The sequence below is a fragment of the Hordeum vulgare genome, chromosome 7H, assembly GCF_904849725.1.
Source record: "Hordeum vulgare subsp. vulgare chromosome 7H, MorexV3_pseudomolecules_assembly, whole genome shotgun sequence".
In the NCBI taxonomy this organism is placed as follows: domain Eukaryota; kingdom Viridiplantae; phylum Streptophyta; class Magnoliopsida; order Poales; family Poaceae; genus Hordeum; species Hordeum vulgare.
Genome location: NC_058524.1, coordinates 195900439 through 195921973, shown reverse-complemented (window position 1 = coordinate 195921973; position 21535 = coordinate 195900439). Strand labels below are relative to the sequence as shown.

The window sequence follows — 21535 nt, the reverse complement described above, 5'->3', positions numbered from 1 at the left end:
ACGTGTTAAAACTTAATTCTGTCCAGATTTGTCCTAATCACATTTTAGGTTTGTTAAACAACGAAACAAAGTGGAGCATGAGATTCTACACGTCGTTCTACTCGATTTACATATATAGAACATCTCCAACGGAGCTACGGTTAAATAACTACGACCTAAACCGTTTTCAACACATCGACACGTAAACCGACACAAACAGCGTGCTAACAGCCTTAAACATGCATGAGAGTTGTAAATTGTTAATCTACGCAAAATTCTAGTCAAGTTTCATATATAACTTGTCTCGATCCGGTACACGGTCTAAAAGCTACGGGTGTTAGAAAATCGATGTTTTTTTCTTCTGAAATTCACAAAATCCTAGTGCAGAAGAAAAAAAAAGAAGAAACAAAAATGGGACAATCTGGGATTCGATCCCAATTGCCCTTGCATAAGAGTTGGCTGCGCTAGCCACCTTTGCTAGCACTCTATTGTGATATAGCACAGGATTCTTCCGAAAAGAAGTAGCAGCACCATGGCGCATGCACATCAACAAGAAAAAAATATCCAGTGGTGGGATTCGAACCCCAGACCTAAGCGTCTTGGTTCACATTGTTTACCAGCTGGGCTAGGTGGTGGCTTGTGAATAGATTGGATTCCATCCTAAATGAGCATACCATACTCTGAACCTGATCCTAAACGAACTGAAACTGAAACGGGACTATGTCTGAACCTATCTGTAACTGGTTCGGCCATGGCTGTTCCACACGGGATCAACGTCGATCCGGAGGGACTTGGAGGCTTCGACGGGGCTAACGGAGGCCGGGAATGGGCGGATCTAGCGAGCATCGACCGGATCCGTTGGAGAACGACGCGAGACGGAGAGCTGCAGGGCGGAGAAGCCATCCATGACGGGGCTGCAGCGCCTTCATTCAGTCCCGACATGGGGAAACAACAGAGAGGAGAAGGATTAGAGAAGAGGGAAGGAGGGGGAGGAAGGAAGAAGGGGTTCTCTGAGGTTACCGGCGAGTGGGCACCAACGGAGCTGGGTGGATCCGGCCCAGATCAAAGATGCGGAGGCGTTGGCCACTTGCTGTAACTGCAGCTTCAGGCGCTATGGATCTCCCTGCAGAAAAACGAGAGGAAGGGAGAGAGATGAGAGGAAGCAAAGAGAAACATGGGAGGAGAAGAAGAGGCGCGACGGCCTGGCCTGGTTGCTGGCTGCGGGGCTGATTGCTCCGATAGCTTCGGCGCCAGAGGAGAAATTGCGGGGCCGGCGGGTAGCTTCGGGCGAGGAGGTAGCAGCGCCGATCCAAACTAGATCGAACGCTGGCTATGGATAGCTTCACACGCACGGACGCGGGGCCTGTGGCGGTTGGACGCGTCCAGGGAACAAAGGGACGAGTGGAAGGGATGGAATCGCGAGGAAGCTTGCTGGTTGGGCTTGGGATGAAACCGAGGTGGGTTGGATCAGATCCCAAGGAAGAAGAGGCTGGCGGCGCAACACGGAATGGGAGGATGGGACAGATCAGGCCTAGGGTTTACGGCATATAGATAACATGTTTGGATGGGTTTAGACCCTCCGATCTTCATCGGACGGTCGGGATTAAATAGGTTAGGGTGTCCAATGAACAAACTGATGACTGTTTACGGTAAAACGGGGTTGATCCGGATCCAACGGTCACGATCGCCGCGTTCGGGTTCCGGAAGGTTTTCGGCCTAGGTTGCGCGCAGGTCGGTGCACTGTGCATAGGGTCTAGGCGGAGATGAGAGGGAAAACGGGCGACCCGACAATGATTTTTTTAAAACACCGACAGACGTCCGATGGTAGACGGAAGACGGTGCCGCTACGGTCGACCGTTCAGGTACCAGACGGACTCTGATCGCGACGAAATTCGACAAGCGGCCTAGCTAGAACCAATCACGACCGCATGCCAAGTTTCATCTCGATCAGAGAAAGTTTTATGCACACTTTAAAAACAGGGTTACGACGGTGCCGCAGACGCGTGCGTGTGCGGTCGGGCTCAGAACGAACAACGACAAGAACCGGCAACTAACAACGGATGCAAGTTTTGAAAACTGGCGGCAACGGAGACGCCGATGCAATGCAGATGATGCGCATGATGCGATGATGATGCGGCAACTGAAAATACCCACACGACAAAAACGGAAAGAAAAGGGGAAGCTTCTGGAACGTCGGCATCGGGCTGTCACAGGGAGGCCCCATGGCTCGATAGCCATTGGAGATGGGATAATATGTTGTCCACTCACTCTTCCGGAGATCAAGGCGCGCCAGTCGAGCAACTGTCCTGAGATAACGCGTCGTCCACGGCCAGTCGAACTTGCCATCGAGGTTAGTTGTACGGACTAAGAACACTTTCATCCATTTCATTATGTGTGTCACCATAGATCATTACTGTGGTAACGAGGAATGGTTTTTCAGGCTGCTCTTCAGAAAGAGAGAGCGGCAAACCAGGCTGCTCTTGAGAAAGAGAGATTGGCAAGCCAGGCTGCTCTTCAGGCTGCTCTTGATGAGAGGGACCAGAGCACGACACGATTGCTTGAGGAGGAGAGGGCCCGGAATGAGGCGGGTCAACGGGCCCTGTACGAGCTTTTTGTGGTATGTTTTTTTTCACATTAGCCAAATCATGTGTGTAATGTCTGTTTCAATACTAACTAATACGACCCACTCTTCAGGGTCTGTGCGAGAAGAGCGGTCAAGTCCCTCCGCCGATGCCCGTCTTCTCTTCGATTGGCACGGTGAGTTTCATTATAAACTAGTATTAATAATTGAGTGTCATCATGCTAACTGAGACATTGCAAAATATCTTTTCTGCAGAATAACTCCCGAGCGGCATCGCACGACCCTTCTCCAGGGCAACCGCTCCAAACGAAGCCGGCGCGAGCAACCGTGGTGTTTCTCCTCCTTGATGACCACTACGGTAAGTTTCTCCTCCAAACTTAGCTTGTTTTTCTCTAAAATGAGATAATTAGCCAATTTAGCTCCAAGAAGACATAATTAGGTAATTTAGCTCAAAAAAGACATAATTAGGTAATTTAGCTCAAAAAAGACATAAAGAGGAGGAGGAGGAGGAGGCCAAGGCCAATTTGGTGTCCCAGCCGCCAGAATGTCATCGTGAGGGCGTCGAAGTCCCGGATATGCCTGGCGCATGGCATGCCAGGGCTTGGAATCGGTCGGCGTAGTCCTGGACCGTTGAGGTAAACGGTAAGCGGCCGAGGGCTGCCAGTCGGCTGCCACGGATGGGGGGGCCAAACCGGAGAAGGCAGAGCTCGCGAAAGCGGTCCCACGGTGGCATGGTGAAAAATTGGAAGCGGGTAATATGGTGAAAAATTGCGGTTGCTCCAAACCTTCTAAAAGCGGCTTCTTGCGACCTGCCCAGAATGCTCAGACATACCTTTGGTTCCAAGAGCTTGTTTATCTTTCGGCTTTTTAAATAAGATAGACCATTACAAAAACAAGGTATAAGAATCGACGTTCCTATGAGGATTTTACAACCTGAATACCAAGGGACCACTATTAGAAGAGACCATAATAAGTAAATGCCGGCGCCATCTTTGACTTTTTGGATGGTCGGCGGCGCCATAAACTTGATAACCAGCACCGCGGAGTCAAGAAATTCAACTAAATCGAATCCTAAAATAATATTATTCGAGCACACACGGGACCACAACAATGAAATTCACACAAGCGGCAATCATCCGATCAGAGACTGGAAAAAGGGAAATATATTGATTGGACTACCTATATTGATGCTTTAAATCTGTATTCAGAGATTTTTTCCAACTACCAGGACTAGTAATTTCAAGTAAAAAATCTCTCCTACGAATATGCTACTGCTCTTACTTTCTACCTGAATCCGAGAATTGGAGCAAGATCTTTACCACACCATAACCGAGTCTCTCCTTGCATCTCTAACCAATACACCAGTCACTACAAATAACTGCTCTCTTTGATTGTATGTACATTTTTGCTTGATGTCTAGATCACGGATCTGGTACATGAAAAAGCCATTCCTTTTCGCTTTCCTTCAACCACTTATTATACTTTTCTCCTGGAAGAGTCAAGCGAAAGCAATTAGTTTAGAAGGAAGAGGAAGACCTAGGGGGCTTACGTCCTCATTTCACTATTATTGCTCCTGCAAGACACGAATCAACTACTTTTTACAATTGACATGGTAGCCCGGAGGTCACTATTATCACAATATCCCTCCTTGTAGGCTTAATGCTATCAATGGTGAATCGATCATTCGCTATCCTTTTATTGTGAAGAGCTTTTTTGAATGGAAGAAAAGTAATGAAACCCGCGATGGCTACTGAATAACCTCCTTTGATTTTTTATACTAAACCCTTTAACATTTTTCTTCGTTCGCCAAATCTTCTTTAGTTCTATCCAAGCTCGGTTTTGTCTGAATCTTTGTGGAAGAAGACGCGGTTCACCAGCCGCTACATCCAGGGTCCACAAAATCATTAAACCTGGCGGCTGCTCGCTCTTTGATAAGTGATTCATTGGCCACTAGATCGATAAAGAACCTCTCAGAAATCCGCTGTTTGATGAGTCATTCACCAGCCACTAATTCTTTGATACCACCTTATTCTCAAGCCTGATGGCTCCCTTGATTGGCACTCATGTAAGCTCATCTTGCATGCAAATTTTTGTAGTACTAGGTCCTGCATCCACCAAGAACATTTCATCCCTTAAGCGTAAGCGTAAAATTGAAGATTGTGAGGTGTTTCAACTACATAATAAGAAACTAGAATTAGATCTTGGAAATGATCGACTCCAATAGATGCTCATCAATAGCTTTTTTTCCTCCTATTCCTATTGAACAGAAGTATCCAGCAGCGCCACGCCAAAGTGACTTCTGAAGTGCTATGGACGGGATGAAATCAGGCCTTACTCACCAAGTGGTGGTATAAGCTTCATTGTGGATGAAAAGAAGTCCTTTTGTGCGGAGCTACAAAAGGAAGTTCAAGCTCAAGAAATCCTCTCAATAGGGATTGGGCAAGCAAGTTGTTTGTTTATTAGATCTTACACGGTTGTGAGACGGGACATCAAGTCAACCAAGTACGTGTGTGTTGATAGTGTCCCCGGCACCTTCCTCATAGCTGAGTATGGATGCTGAAGTTAGCTGGAGTGTGGGTCGAGTGCGTGGTAGATGGAACTCCTATTTACCGCATTTCTTCTTACACTTCCAACTTGAAGAGGAAGAAGCATCTCTCTATGCATTTTCAATAGATAGGAAAAAGGATCTTGACCTGAGGCCTTCGACCAAAGAAAGGGAGACTTGGCGAAGTCACAGGTGGTTTTCCGTCCCTAGATTCATGGAAGGAATTTTTGAAGTTTGAGTGAACAAGGAAAGTAAGGAAATCGGGAAAGGTCTGATACAAAAGAAAGGGTTGCAAGGCTTAACGATTTAGAATATAACTGTTGAGGTGGCACTTGTTCCCCCAGGGCAGGGGTATATGCATGTAGCTTTCTTCTGTCACTTCTTTCAGATCAATGAAGTGGAAAAGTAATAAAGTAAGGGACCCTTGTGTACAAAGAAAGTTGTCACTCCAAGAACTCGAAGTCAAGCATGTTAGGGAATATCCAGATTAGTCTTCAACTAGAGAAAGGATAGGAATATCCTTTGCTGAGTTTTCTTCTCCAGCGGATGTAGCGGTAAAAGATTATATTATTTTCGCGGTCTAGTTACGTCTTTCCTCTCCCTATCTAAAGAGCACTATTAACATAGACCCTCTCCTGACTCTCTATCATTTTCAGAAAGTAGAAGATCCTTCTCTCTATTCTACTATCCGATCTCGTCTGTTGAATTGATCAGAAATATGGTCATATCTTCGTTATCCCAATAGTAAACCTTCTTACTTCTCTTCGCATATCGAAAGACGCAAAAGATCTATTATTAGCTTATATATAAGTTGTTGAAGGTCCGTAAAAGCCTTGATGAGGAGAAGATGATATTGGAGTTGGATGTTGCCGAGGTGCGTGACGATCACAAGATCGAGATGAATGCAATGCACTTGAAGATTAGAAACATTAGAAAATATGCCATAATAAGCTCCTCCTCTTTCTTCTTCTTCTTCTCCTCCTCCTCCTCCTCCTCGTCCTCCTTCTTCTTGATTTCTTCTTCTTCTCCTCTTCCTCCTCTTTCTTCTTCTTCTCCTCCTCTTTCTTCTTCTTCTTCTACCATAATAAGCTCAAAATGAAAAGAAAGAAGAAGAAGAGATGAAGAAGAAGAGAAGAAGGAGAAGGAGAAGGAGGAGGAGGAGGAGGAGGAGGAGGAGGAGGAGGAGAAGGGAGGAGGAGGAGGAGGAGGAGGAGGAGAAGGCCAAGGACCTTCTATCCTTCTCCTCCTCCTCCTTCTTCTTGATTTCTTCTTCTTCTCCTCCTCCTCCTCCTCTTTCTTCTCCTCTTTCTAATCCTCCTTCTTCTCCTTCTTCTTCTCTTCTTTTTTCTTCTTCTCCTCCTCGTTCTCCTTCTCCTTCCCCTTCCCCTCCTCCTCCTCCTCCTCCTCCTTCTTGTTTTTCTTCTCCTTGTTCTCTTATTGCTTCTTCTATTTCTTCTTCAATTTAGCTTATTTGTCATATATGTTGTTGTTGTTCTTCTACTTACTTTCTTATTCCCATTTTGCAGATTGGATGTACTACATGCATGGAAGCTGGCGTTGGAGTGCTTTAGTTTCCTTTTTTATTTGAGTTGATGAACAATGTGTTGGTTCTTTGTATGTGTTGATGAACAATATATGTGGAACTATATGTATATATATATGGATGAAACTTTGTATATGTTGGTTTCTTTCGATATATGGATGTCCATTGATGAACAAATGACATTGGTGAACTTTATATGTATATCATATATGTGTTGTGAACTATATATCATATATGTGCTATGAATTATATATATTATTGCTGTGAAATAACATAAAATAAACAAAACAGTGACAATATGGGCTCTTTGCCGTCTGCTGGCTGATGGCAAAGGCCTTTGCCATCAGCCAGCAGACGGCAAAGGTGCCACATGGCACCCAGCTGTGCTTCCTGGGCAGTAGCAGCTGACCATATAGGCTCTTTGCCGTCTGCCTGCTGGGGGGGGGGGGGGGCAGACGGCAAAAAGAGGGCACAGAGGAGGGGCAGGAGTGGAGAGAGGGGGAGGGGAGGACACGGCAGACGGCAAAGATATTCAATAGGGCAGACGACAAAGATTGACCAGCAGGCAGACGGCAAAGAGCCTCCGTTAACCCCTAACGGAGGCAACGCCTCTCGGCTGCCATCTCAAGCTCTTTGCCGACTGCTTTGGGGGGGGGGGCATACGGCAAAGAATGTCCTATGCCGTCGTAGGCTGACGTAGAAAATTTGCCGGCCGTGACAATCTTTGCCGTCTGTGGTACTGTCTTTGCCGTCCGGGTATTTGTCTTTGCCGTCTGTGATGGCAGACGGCAAAGAAGGTGATTCCTGTAGTGTAGAGGCCATATTACCCATCAAAACTACTTGGGACCAGCTAAAATTAGCATGCAAAGCTCAAGAACATGGTCACTAAGGTAGCGAAAATACGCGATGTATAAGGCACTAGAGCAAAAACTAATTGGACCAATGGAGGAGTCACTTACCAAGGAGCAATTTCCCCAAAACAGTTTGGAGAATGGTGCTTTGCACAAGGAGATCGAAAATCCCAGCAAGAAGAGCAAGAACACGGGTTTGAGCTGCGAAACGATTTTTTCTGGAGGTAGGAGAAGCAAATGGGAGCTAGAATGAGTGGAGGGGGTGCACGTGGGCCCCACAAGCCTGGGTGGCGCGGCCAGGGGGTGCCCGTGCCTCTAGGGCTTGTGGCCCACTAGTGCAACCCCCAGACTAGCTCTCCGTCTCAGTATTTTTCAAAAATTCCAGAAAAAATCATACTTGATTTTCACGGCATTTGGAGAACTTTTATTTTCGGGGTACTTTTCTATGGGACGCTAAAACAGAAAACAGGGACAACTAAACTAAACCTATCATTTTTCTTCTTAGCAACCGAAGGTGAAAGCTTGGAACAGAGGTTTGTGACTCCTCGATTCATCCATCTCATGGTCATCGAAAGAAATCCGTCAATGAGGTTTATCAAGTCTCCTTGACAAACTTTTTTCGAATCGCAAAAGAGAACGGAGAATTGTCGAATAGTCACTAGGTCACCTCAATGGGGATGTGCATATCCCCGACAATCAAATCATACTTCATCTTGACAGGAGGTATAGGGCATTCAAAGCTCCGAATAAGAATCAATGAAGTTTTTTCGATAGCATTGATGCAATGTACTCGATATTATTTCTTCGGAAAGTGCACCGTATACTCATTACCGTTGACATGGAAAGTGACATTGCCTTTGTTGCAATCTTGTGATAGCCTGACTTATTAGGGATGATAGACTACTCATATCAATAAGGAATTCCTTTTTTTCCGGGAACGCCCCGGACACACCCACCGGTGGTCGTTACTCCTGGCGGGATCTAGACTGGCCCCACATATCAATACTAGTCTTTTCTGCGCACTTTGTCCTCACTCATGCGCACCCGGGATGAACTTCCCAGTCGGTCACCCATCCTAGAACTACTCCAAGCCGAGCACGCTTAATTGGGGAGTTCTGTTTGAATAGGCTCCCGGAAAAGAAGGAATTCCTTACCCCCCGGACACACCCGCTGGTGGTCGTTACTCATGGCGGGATCTAGACTGGCCCCACATATCAATACTAGTCTTTTCTGCGCACTTTGTCCTCACTCATGCGCACCCGGGATGAACTTCCTAGGGGCTACATAGACAACCAGGAGCAAGAGAAGTGAACCAAGTCTTAGCATCATCCTTTAGCGAGAAAGGAAACAGCTTGAGGATATAGTAGTGGCGGATCTTTTCCTCACTAATGAATACGGTGGCTATATCGTGCAGTTTGGTAAGATGGGCTACAACCGTTTCAGACTCATAACCATGAAAAGGATCAGATTCGACCAGAGTAATTAACTCAGGGTAGACACAGAATTCATAATCCTTATCGGTCACAAAGATAGGCGAAGTAGCAAACTTCGGGTCGTATTTCATCCTAGCGTTCAAAGATTTTTCTTTTCACTTGAGCAGTAATTTCTCAACATCATAGCTATCCTTACAAGCTAGAAAGTCCTCAGCTATCTCTCCCTCCATAACATAACACTCAGGCATATCACGCAATTCATATCTAGGAGAGCTAGTTCTAACAGGCAAAATAGCAGGTTATACTTCAATAGTATGAGTAGTTTCAGAAGTATCATCACATCTAGAAGCAACTCTAGCAATTTGTGCATAAAGGAATGCACCTAGTGGCAAAGCAGTATCAAGCATAGCATCATCATAAGCATCATGGGCAGCAGAATTAGCATCATCAAGCACAGGTGACATATCAAGATTTCTAGCAGGAGGTGGTGTCGCAAACTTACTCATAACTAAAGGTGAACCAAGTGCAGAGCTAGATGGCAGTTCCTTACCTGTCCTGGTAGTTGAGGGCAAGACTTTAGTTCTTGCATCTATCGGATTCCTCATAGTGACCAACAGACGTAAATCCCAAGTGACTTAGAGAATATAGCTGTGCCTCCCCGGCAACGGTGCCAGAAAATAGTCTTGATAACCCACAAGTATACGGGATCGCAACAGTTTTCGAGGGTAGAGTATTCAACCCAAATTTATTGATTTGACTCAAGGGGAAGCCAAAGAAGATTCTCAAATATTAGCAGTTGAGCTGTCAATTCAACCACACTTGAAGGATTTAGTATCTGCAGCAAAGTATCAGTAGCAAAGTAGTGTGATAACAGCAGTAGCAACAGTAACCAATAGCATCAAAGTGACAGGAGTAGCAGCAAAGTAACAACAGTAGCAACAGAGTAACAGTAGCAGCAGTGACAGCAGTAGCAGCAAAGTAACGTAGCAAGGACAAGTAGGAAAAGACTCGTAGGCATTGGACTGGTGATTGATGATTATGCCGGATGCTATTCATCATGCAACAGTTATAACACGGAGAGATATGTAACTAGCTCCAGTTCGTCAATGTAATGTAGGCATGTATTCCGTATGTAGTCATACATGCTTAGGGAAAAGAACTTGGATGACATCTATTGTACATCCCTCTCGTGGCAGCGGGGTCCTAATGGAAACTACAGGATATTAAGGTTCTCCTTTAATAAAGAACCGGACCAACGCATTAACTCTTGGTGAATACATGAACTCCTCATACTATGGTCATCTCCGGGAGTGGTTCCGGCTATTGTCACTCCGGGGTTGCCGGGTCATAACACATAGTAGGTGACTACAACTTGCAAGATGGGATCAAGAACACACATATATTGGCAACAACATAATAGGTTCAGATCTGAAATCATGGCACTCGGTCCCTAGTGACAAGCATTAAGCATGGCAAAGTAGTAGCAATATCAATCTCAGAACATAGTGGATACTAGGGATCAATCCCCGTCAAAACTAACTCGATTACATGATAGATCTCATCCAGCCCATTACCGTCCAGCAAGCCTACGATGATATTACTCATGAACGGTGAAGAGCATCATGGAATTGGCGATGAAGGAAGGTTAGTGATGACGATGGCGACGATCTCCCCTCTCCGGAGCCCAAAAGAGACTCCAGATCTACCCTCCAGATGAAGAACAGGAGGTGGCGGCGCCTCCGTATCGTAAAATGTGATGAACTGTTCTCCTTGATTTTTTTCATGCGAAACGGACTATATAGAGTTGGATTTGAAGGCGGTGGAGTTTTGTGGGGCCCACAAGCCTGCCAGGCGCGGCCAGGGGGGCCTGCGCCTGGTGGGCTTGTGGGCTCCATGCTCCACTTCCTCCGTTGATTCTTGTGCCAGTATTTTTTATATATTCCACAAAAATTCTCCGTAAATTTTCAGGACATTCCAAGAACTTTTATTTCTGCGAAAAAACAACACCATGGCAATTCTGCTGAAAACAACGTTAGTCTGGGTTAGTTCCATTCAAATCATGCAAATTAGAGTCCAAAACAAGGGCAAAAGAGTTTGGAAAAGTAGATACGACGGAGACGTATCAACGGGCTACCACCAGATCAAGATGGCGGTGGAGGACGTCGAGAAGAGAGCTTTCCTCTCTTTGTGCGGTGTATAATCCTACGAGTGTATGCCTTTCGGGCTGCGGAACGCCGGGACGACCTTCCAGCGGTTGATGCATATTGCCTAGGGGCCGCAGCTCGGGAGGAACGCGGAGGCCTACATCAATGACATCATGGTCAAGTCAAGGCAAGCAAAAACCCTCGTGGAGGACCTGGAGGAGACCTTCCCAGCCCACGGGAGGTGAACCTGAAGTTCAACCCCGAGAAATGCGTCTTCGGAGTCCCGTTAGGCAAGCTGCTCGGTTTCCTGGTGTCGCACCCGGGATCGAGGCTAACCCAGTAAAGGTCAATGCCATAAAGAAGATGAGCGCGCCCACAACCCTCGAGGAAATGCAGAAGATGGCGGGGTGTGTCACCTCCCTGGGTCGTTTCATCTCCAAGCTTAGCGAGTGGGCCCTACCCTTCTTCAAGATCATGAAAATGAAGGGGTCCTTCGAGTGGACCCTGGAGGCTGACGCTGCCTTTGATGAGCTCAAGCTTACCTCACGAGCCCGTCGGTCATTGTGGCGCCTCGCCCTTGGGAGCCCCTGCTACTGTACCTCGCTGCCACCCCCCACTCCGCCAGCGCCTCATTGATGGCAGTAAGGGAGGAGCAAACCGGCAAGGGCGCTACTTTGGGAAGCCCCAGCGGGCCCCCGCCCGCTGCGCCTGGGGGCTCGCACGACTCACAAGCTCCAACTCCCCCACAAGCGGAGGGACCTGAGGCCCAGACTAACGAATCATGTCATGAAGAGCCTTGCCCTCCCAAGGCCTCGGCTTTTCCTCCGGACGACGAAACGCCCCGGCCTCCTGAAGGCACCAAGGGGCACGATGCCCCGGGCGAACGCGTCCTCGTAGAGCACCCAGTGTACTTCGTCAGCACGGTACTACGAGACGCGCGCTCGCGCTACCCCATGCACCAGAAACTCCTTCTAGCGCTCCTCGTCACCTCGCGCAAGCTGCGTCAGTCCTTCCAAGGACACCCGATAAAGGTCGTCTCCGCCTACCCTTTGGAGAAGATCCTGCACAACCCAAACGCAACAGGAAGAGTTGCCAAGTGGAACATCGAGCTTCAGGCCTTCAACATCGCATTCCGCACGACCAGGGTCATCTAGGAAGCGGCCCTGGCCGACTTCATGGCGGAATGGACGGACGCATCAGACTGGGGGCTTGAAGGGATCCAATCCCTTCCCCCGGAGCAGATGCGTCCGAGGGATGGACAATGCACTTCGACAGAGCCTTTGCGTGAATGGGAGCGGGGGCTGGTGTCCTGATCACTTCCCCGATGGGAGACATGCTTCGCTATGCCGTGCAGCTCTGCTTCCAACGGGGGGAGAAGGTCTCCAACAACATAGCGGAGTACGGCCTCATCACCGGCCTCAAGGCAGCGACGGCCTTGGGGGTCCGGCGCCTCACCGTGATGGGCGACTATCAGCTCCTCGTCAACTTCGCGTCGTGAGGCTCAAGAGCCATGCGTCTTCGAGGAGCGACTCATCAAGCCTTCCGCAGCGCCATCACCTGAGGACCCGGCACCGTGCGGAAAGGAGCTCCCCCTAGCACCGCCCTCGGGACCTCCGGATTGCGGCCAGGCCTTGATACGTCCATTTTGCATCATGTTTTCATGTTGGTATTTATCGCTTTTTGGGCTGTTATTTCACTTCACGGTACAATACTTATGCCTTTTCTCTATTATTTTGCAAGCTTTACATGAAGAGGGAGAATGCCGGCAGCTGGAATTCTGGCCTGAAAGTGGAGCAAGTTTGAGATACCTATTCTGCGCAACTCCAAACACCGTGAAATTCAACGAGAATTTTTTTCGGGATTTATAAAAAATACTGGGCCGAAGAAGTGCTAGAGGGGCGCCAGCAGGTGGCCACAAGCCTGCTAGGCGCGGCCACCCCCTGGTCGCGCCTAGGGGGCTTGTGGGCACCCAACTGGCCCTCTGGCTCCCCCCTTTTGCTACAAGAAGGGGTTCGTCCGGAAAAAAAATCAAGAGGAGGCTTTTTCGTGGATTCGCCGCCGCCACGATGCGGAACTTGTGCAGAACCGATCTACAGCTCCGACAGGACGATCCTGCTGGGGAAACTTTCCTCCCGGAGGGGGAAATCATCGCCATCGTCATCACCAATACTCCTCTCATCGGAGGGGACTCATCACCATCAACATCTTCATCAGCACCATCTCATCTCCAAACCCTAGTTCATCACTTGTAACCAATCTTCGTCTCGCGACTCCGATTGGTACTTGTAAGGTTGCTAGTAGTGTTAATTACTCCTTGTAGTTGATGCTAGTTGGATTACTTGGTGGAAGAGTTTATGTTCAGATCTTTCATGCTACTCATTACCTCTCTGGTCATGAATATGATTATGCTTTGTGATTAGTTACTTTTGTTCGTGAGGACATGGGATAAGTCATGCTATAAGTAGTCATGTGAATTTGGTATTCGTTCGATATTTTGATGTGTTGTATGTTGTTTTTCCTCTAGTGGTGTTATGTGAACGTCGACTACATAACACTTCACCATTATTTGGGCCTAGAGGAAGGCATTGGTAAGTAGTAAGTAGATGATGGGTTGCTAGAGTGACACAAGCTTAAACACTAGTTTGTGCGTTGCTTCGTAAGGGGCTGATTTGGGTCCACTAGTTTAATGCTATGGTTAGACTTTGTCTTAATTCTTATTTCGTAGTTACAGATGCTTGCAAGAGGGGTTAATCATAAGTGGGATGCTTGTCCAAGTAAGGGCAGTACCCAAGCGCCGGTCCACCCACATATCAAACTATCAAAGTAACGAGCGCGAATCATATGATCCCCTATAACTGTGGGTCATCAAGATAGATGATCATGATGAAAACTGCATGACAGAAATTCCCGTGTGTCCTCGGGAGCGTTTTTCCTCCTATAAGACATTGTCCAGGCTTGTCTCTTGCTACAAAAGGGATTGGGCCACTTTGCTGCACCGTTGTTACTTTTGTTACTTGCTACTTGCTACGAATCATCTCACCACACAACTACTTGTTACCGATAATTTCAGTGCTTGCAGATATTACCTTGCTGAAAACCACTTGTCAGATCCTTCTGCTCCTCGTTGGGTTCGACACTCTTACTTATCAAAAGGACTATGATAGATCCCCTATAACTGTGGGTCATCAAGACTCTTTTCTGGCGCCGTTGCCGGGGAGTGAAGCGCCTTTGGTAAGTGGAAATTGGAAAGGAAACATTCAATTAGTGTGCTGAAATTTATTGTCACTTGTCACTATGGACACTAATCCTTTGAGGGGCTTGTTTGGGGTATCTTCACCTCGAACGGAAGCACAAAGGGTTCCTCCTTGATACGTCTCCAACGTATCTATAATTTTTGATGTTTTCATGCTATTATCTTGTCAAACTTTGGATGTTTTGTATGCCTTTTATATCTTTTTTTGGACTAACTTATTAACTCAGTGCCAAGTGCCAGTTCTTGTTTTTTCCATGTTTTTACCCCTTTCAGAGGAGGATTTTAAACAAAGTCCAAACTGAACGAAACTGCCAAAAAGATTATTTTTCTGAAACAGAAAAAGATCGGGAAGCCTGAGAATCAGGACAGGGGGCCTCTAGGGACCCCACAAGCCCGCTAGCCGTGGCCATGGGGGCCCGCGCATCCCAGGCTTGTGGGCTCCCTGGGCCACCTCTGCCCTAGGTCTTTCGCCTATAAATTCCCTAAAATCCCAGAAAAATCAGGAGATCATCGAAAGTACTTTTCCGTCGCCGCAAGCTTCTGTCTCCGCAAGATCCCATCTGGGGCATGTTCTGGTGCCCTGCCGGAGGGGGATTCAGATACGGAGGGCTTCTTCATCAACACCATGACCTCTCCGATGATGCGTGAGTAGTTCACCATAGACCTACGGGTCCATAGCTAGTAGCTAGATGGTTTCTTTTCTCTCTTGGATCTTCAATACAAAGTTCTTCATGATCTACATGGAGATCTATCCGATGTAATCTTCTTTTGCGGTGTGTTTGTCGAGATCTGATGAATTGTGGATTTATGATCATATTATCTATGAATCTTATTTGAGTTTCTTCTGATCTCTCTTATGCATGATTTATATCCGTGTAATTCTCTTCGAGTTGTGGGTTTTGTTTGGCCAACTAGATCTATGATTCTTGCAATGGGAGAAGTTCTTGGTTTTGGGTTCATACTGTGCGGTGACCTCACCCAGTGACAGAAGGGCTAGCAAGGCACGCATCATGTTGTTGCCATCAAGGGTAAAAAGATGGGGTTTTCATCATTGGTTTGACATTATCCCTCTACATCATGTCATCTTGCTTAAGGCGTTACTCTGTTCGTCATGAACTCAATACACTAGATGCATGCTGGATAGCGGTTGATGTGTGGAGTAATAGTAGTAGATGAAGAAAGTATCAGTCTACTTGTCTCGGACGTGATGCCTATATGTATGATCATTGCCTTAGATATCGTCATGACTTTGCGTGGTTCTATCAATTGCTCGGCAGTAATTTGTTCACCCACCGTAATATTTGCTATTTTGAGAGAAGCCTCTAGTGAACACTATGGCCCTCGGGTCTACTCCACACCATATTTACAGCCTTACTCTTTTTCTTCGTTGCACTTTCCGCCCTAAGATCTCACTTTGCAATCAATCTTGAAGGGATTTACAACCCCTTTATAGCGTTGGGTGCAAGCGCTTTGTGTTTCTGCAGGTAATCTGGACTTGACGAGATTCTCCTACTGGATTGATACCTTGGTTCTCAAACTGAGGGAAATACTTACTGCTTCTGTGCTGCATCACCCTTTCCTCTTTGAGGGAAAACCAACACAAGCTCAAGAGACGACAAAAGGTTTCTGTCGACGTAGGAGAAGGATTTCTGGTGCCGTTGTCGGGGAGGATCAAGTCAAGAATTCATCCAAGTAAGTGTCGGAAACTCATCTCTTGCATTTACTTTTTTGCCTCTCGTTTTCCTCTCCCCCACTTCTTAAAAACAAAAATTTACAAAAAAAATCTTTGCATTTTTCTTTGCATTTTTCGTTTGCCTTTTTCGTTCGCCGTTTTCTCTCGCTTGCTCTTTGTTCGCTTGTGTGCTTGCTTGCTTGCTGAAGTCACCATGACTGAAAACACCAAACTTTGTGACTTCTTGAATACTAATAATAATTATTTTATTAGTACTCCCATTGCTCCGCCACTAGTGCGGAGTCATACGAAATCAATGCCGCTTTGCTGAATCTTGTTATGAAAGAGCAATTCTCCGGCCTTCCTAGTGAAGAAGTCGCATCCCATCTTAATACCTTCATTGAGCTTTGCGATATGCAAAAGAAGAAAGATGTGGATAATGATATGATTAAATTGAAGCTTTTTCCTTTCTCGTTGCGAGATTGAGCAAAAACTTTGTTTTCGTCTTTGCCCAAAAATAGTATCGATTCTTGGGATAAGTGCAAAGATGCTTATATATCCAAGTATTTTCCGCCGGCTAAGATTATCTCTCTCCGTAATGATATCATGAACTTTAAGCAACTTGATCATGAACATGTTGCACAATCTTGGGAGAGAATGAAATTGATGATTAGAAATTGTCCTGCTCATGGCTTGAGTCTTTGGATGATTATACAAATCTGCTACGCTTGCTTGAATTTCGCTTCTAGAAATATCTTGGACTCCGCCTCAGGTGGAACGTTCATGGAAATCACGTTAGGAGAAGCCACAAAACTCCTAGACAATATCATGATGAACTACTCTCAGTGGCACACTGAAAGGTCACCTACTAGTAAGAAGGTACACGCTATAGAAGAAATTAACTCGTTGAGTGCTAAGATGGATGAGTGAATTTGGTTGCTAGTAGAAGTGTTCCTTTAGATGATACGCCCTTGTCTTCCTTGATTGAGAGTAGCAACGCTAGCTTGGACGTTAATTTTGTTGGTAGGAATAATTTTGGCAACAACAATGCTTTTAGAGGAAACTATGTTCCTAGGCCTTTTCCTAGTAACTCCTCTAATAACTTTGGCAACTCCTACAACAATACTCATGGAAATTACAATAGATTACCCTCTGATCTAGAGAGTAATATCAAAGAGTTTATCAACTCGCAAAAGATTTTCAATGCGTCCATAGAGGAAAACTACTCAAAATTGACGATTTGGTTAAGAGCGTTGATAAAATTTCTAGTGATATTGATGCTTTGAAAGTTACATGTGCTCCTACCAAGATCAATATGGATGAAACTTTGAAAGTTGTGCGTGTTTCCATGATTGAGAGCAAAGAAAGAACCGCCCAAATTCGTGCTAGACATGAATGGCTTAAAAAGGCGTGTTCTCGTGATAAGAACCACGAAGATCTTAAAGTGCTTGGTGTGACTCCCATTGAATCTTTGTATTCTTGTGTCAAACCCAATGATGATGGGGCTGGATATGAATCCACTTTGGTTGAAAAGCGCCCCAATGATTCGGAGTCCATCTATCTTGATGCTAAAATCATTGAAAGTGGGGTAGAAGATATTAAAGCTTTGAGTAGTAATGAAATTACTACTATGGATTTCAAGGAATTCAATTATGATAGTTGCTCCTTGATTGAATGCATTTCCTTGATGCAATCCATGTTAAACTCTCCACACGCTTATAGCCAAAACAAGTCCTTTACTGATCATATCGTCGAAGCTGTGATAAAATTTCTTGAAGAGAAACTTGAATTGGTTGTCTCTATCCCTAGAAAGCTTCATGATGAGTGGGAACCTACTATCAAAATCAAAATCAAAAACTATGAATGCAATGCTTTGTGTGATTTGGGTGCTAGTGTTTCCGCGATTCCAAAGTCTTTATGTGATGTTCTGGGTTTTAATGAGATTGAAGAGTGTTCTCTTAATTTGCATCTTGCATATTCTACTGTCAAGAAACCCATGGGAAGGATCAATGATGTTCTTATTATTGCAAATAGGAACTATGTACCCGTGGATTTCATTGTACTTGACATTGATTGCAATCCTACATGCCCTATTATTCTTGGTAGACCTTTCCTAAGGACTATCGGTGCTATCATCGATATGAAGGAAGGGAATATTAGATTTCAATTTCGTTTCAAGAAGGGCATGGAGCACTTTCATAGAAAGAAAATAAGATTGCCTTATGAACCCATGATGAGGGCTACTTATGGTTTGAGCACCAAAGACGATGATACGTGATTCTATCGCTTTTATGCCTAGCTAAGGGCGTTAAACAATAGCGTTTGTTGGGAGGCAACCCAATGAATTTATCTTCTTCTTTCTGTTTTGTTGTGTCCACACCATAATGATTCTGTTTTGATTGTGTTTTTTGTGTTTCTTTTTGTGTTTGAGCCAAGCAAAACCTTTATGACTAGTCTTGGTAATGGTTGTTTGATCCTGCTGGAAAAAGACAGAAACTTTTCGCTCACGAGATGATTTTTCATTTTTATTCAGAAAGAGCTTTTGAGTTGATTCTTCTTGCTCCTGGTTGATATGCTTTTTCCCAGGCAGTCGTACTTGTTCAGAATTTTTGAGGTACAAAAGTATACGAAGTATACAGATTGCTACAGACTGGTTTGTTTTTGACAGATTCTATTTTTGTTGAGTTGGTTGCTTGTTTTGATGAAACTATGGATAGTATCAGGGGGGGTACTAGGCATGGAAAATCGAGAATACAGTAGCCCAACAGAAATATAGATAGAATTCAAGTTTGCTACAGTACCTAAAGTGGTGGTAGTTTGTTTTCTTTTGCTAATGTTATCACGAGTTTCTGTTTAAGTTTTGTGTTGTGAAGTTTTCAAGTTTTGGGTGATGTTCTCATGGACAAAGAGATAAGGAGTGGAAAGAGCTCAAGCTTGGGGATGCCCAAGGCATCCCAAGACAAATTCAAGGACACCAAAAATCCTAAGCTTGGGGATGCCCCGGGAAGGCATCCCGTCTTTCGTCTTCAATCCATCGGTAACATTACTTGGAGCTATATTTTTATTCACCACATGATATGTGTTTTGCTTGGAGTTTCTTGTATCGTAGGAGTCTTTTCTTTTGTTGTGTCACAATCATCCTTTCTGCACACCTTTAGAGAGATACATGCACTCATCATGATTTTGCTATAATGCTCATAGTGCTTCACTTATATCTTTTGAGCTAGATAATTTTGCTCTGTGTGCTTCACTTAGATCTTTTAGAGCATGGCGGTGCGTGACTTGGTAGTTGGCTTATGCTATGAAAGTAGTCCCAAAGGTTATAGGTACCCAAAGAGGATACAAAAAAACCTCCATCTTCATCTGCATTGAGTAGAAAGAGAAGTTTTGATTCCTCTCAATTAGTTTTGAGACGTGGATTTGGTAATATTAAGAGTTATGTTAGTAGGGTGTTGTGAATCTAGAAATACTTGTGTTGAAGTTAGTGATTCCCATTGCATGCACATATGGTGAACCGCTATGTTAGGAAGTCGGAGCATAATTGATCTATTGATTGTCATCCTTTGTGTTGAGGTCGGGATCGCGCGATGGTTAACACCTACCAACCCTTCACCTAGGAGTATGCGTTTAGCTATTTGTTTCAATTACTAAAAAAACTTTCACAACAAGTATGTGAGTTCTACATGACTAATGTGAGTCCATGGTATAGATGCACTTTCACCTTCCACCATTGCTAGCCTCTCTAGTGCCGCGCAACTTTCGCCGGTGCACAAACCCACCATATGCCTTCCTCAAAACAATCACCATACCTACCTACTATGGCATTTTCATAGCCATTCCGAGATATATTGCCATGCAACTCCCATCGTTCCGTCTCATGACTTGTGCCGTCACCCTCATATTGCCATTGCATGATCGTAAGATAGCTAGCGAGATGTTTCAACGTCATACGCCAAGCTAGATCGTTGCACATCCCGGTACACTATCGGAGGCATTTCCTATAGAGTCATCATTGTTCTAAGCTTTGAGCTGTCAGTAAATAAAAGTGTGATGATCATCATTATTTGAGAATTGTCCCATGTGAGGAAATAAAAAAAAGAGGCCAAAGAGCCCAAACAAAAAAAAGAGAGGCCCAAGAGCCCAAATAAAAAAAAGAGAAAAAGAGAGAAGGGACAATGGTACTATCTTTTTCCACACTTGTGCTTCATAATAGCACCATGTTCTTCATGATTGAGAGCTTCTTGCTTTGTCACTACAATATGCTAGTGGGAATCTTCATTATATAACTTGGCTTGTATATTCCAATGATGGGCTTCCTCAAAATTGCCCTAGGTCTTCGTGAGCAAGCAAGTTGGATGCACACCCACTAGTTCTCCTTTTGAGCTTTCACATACTTATAGCTCTAGTGCATCCTTTGTATGGCAATCCCTACTCATTCACATTGACATCTATTAATGGGCATCTCCGTAGCCCTTTGATATGCCGAGTCAATGTGACCGTCTCCTCCTTTTTGTCTCACAACCACCACCACACTCTATTCCACCTATAGTGCTATATCCATGGCTCACGCTCATGTATTGTGTGATAGTTATAAAAGGTTTGAGAAAGTAAGAGTGTGAAAACAATTACTTGGCCAATACTGGGGTTGTGCATGATTTACATTAGTTGTGTGAGGATGATGGAGCATAGCCAGACTATATCATTTTGTAGGGATAACTTTCCTTGGCCTTGTTATTTTGAAAGTTCATGATTACCTTGCTAGTTTGCTTGAAGTATTATTGTTTTCATGTCAATAGCAAACTATTGTTTTGAATCTTACGGATCTGAACATTCATGTCGCATGAAAGAAGTTGCAAAGGACAACTATGCTAGGTAGCATTCCACATCAAAAATTCAGTCTTTATCACTTCCCTACTCGAGGACGAGCAGGAGTTAAGCTTGGGGATGCTTGATACGTCTCCGACGTATCTATAATTTTTGATGGTTTCAAGCTATTATCTTGGAAAACTTTGGATGTTTTGTATGCCTTTTATATATTTTTTGGGAATAACTTATTAACTCAGTGCCAAGTGCCAGTTCCTGTTTTTCCATGTTTTTGACCCCTTGCATACGACGATTTTAAACAGAGTCCAAACGGAACGAAACTGACAAAAAGATTTTTCCGAAACAAAAAAAGACCGAGAAACCTGAGAATCAGGGCAGGGGGCCTGCAGGGACCCCACAAGCCACTAGCCGCGGCCAGGGGGCCCGCGCCTCCCAGGCTTGTGGGCTCCCTGGGCCACCTCTGCCCTAGGTCTTTCGCCTATAAATTCCCTAAAATCCCAGAAAAATCAGGAGATCATCGAAAGTACTTTTCCGCCGCCGCAAGCTTCTGTCTCCGCAAGATCCCATCTGGGGCACGTTCTGGTGCCCTGCCGGAGGGGGATTCGGATACGGAGGGCTTCTTCATCAACCCCATGACCTCTACGATGATGCGTGAGTAGTTCACCATAGACCTACGGGTCCATAGCTAGTAGCTAGATGGCTTCTTCTCT

The 21535-nt window shown here is 45.2% G+C and overlaps 1 protein-coding gene across 1 annotated transcript; it reads right to left on the bottom strand.

Annotated features, from left to right (window-relative positions):
* Window positions 1-245: 245 nt before the first annotated feature.
* Window positions 246-3550, bottom strand: LOC123408612. The gene is made up of 4 exons (XM_045101675.1): window positions 3526-3550; window positions 1187-1510; window positions 1000-1102; window positions 246-902 (listed from the first exon to the last, which is right to left on the bottom strand). The coding sequence occupies exons 1-4, from the start codon at window positions 3548-3550 to the stop codon at window positions 815-817; spliced, it is 540 nt and encodes a 179-aa protein (XP_044957610.1). The 3' UTR covers window positions 246-814.
* Between the last annotated feature and the right edge of the window lie 17985 nt (window positions 3551-21535).

Bases quoted from the DNA above. Each gene is read 5' to 3' on its own strand.
- LOC123408612 (XM_045101675.1), bottom strand. From the start codon at position 3,550: ATGGCGCCGGCATTTACTTATTATG. The intron at 1,511-3,525 runs GTCTCTTCTAAT...CGTAAACCCTAG, and splicing joins GCCGGCATTTACTTATTATG to GCCTGATCTGTCCCATCCTC. The intron at 1,103-1,186 runs GCCAGGCCGTCG...GTTTTTCTGCAG, and splicing joins GCCCCGCAGCCAGCAACCAG to GGAGATCCATAGCGCCTGAA.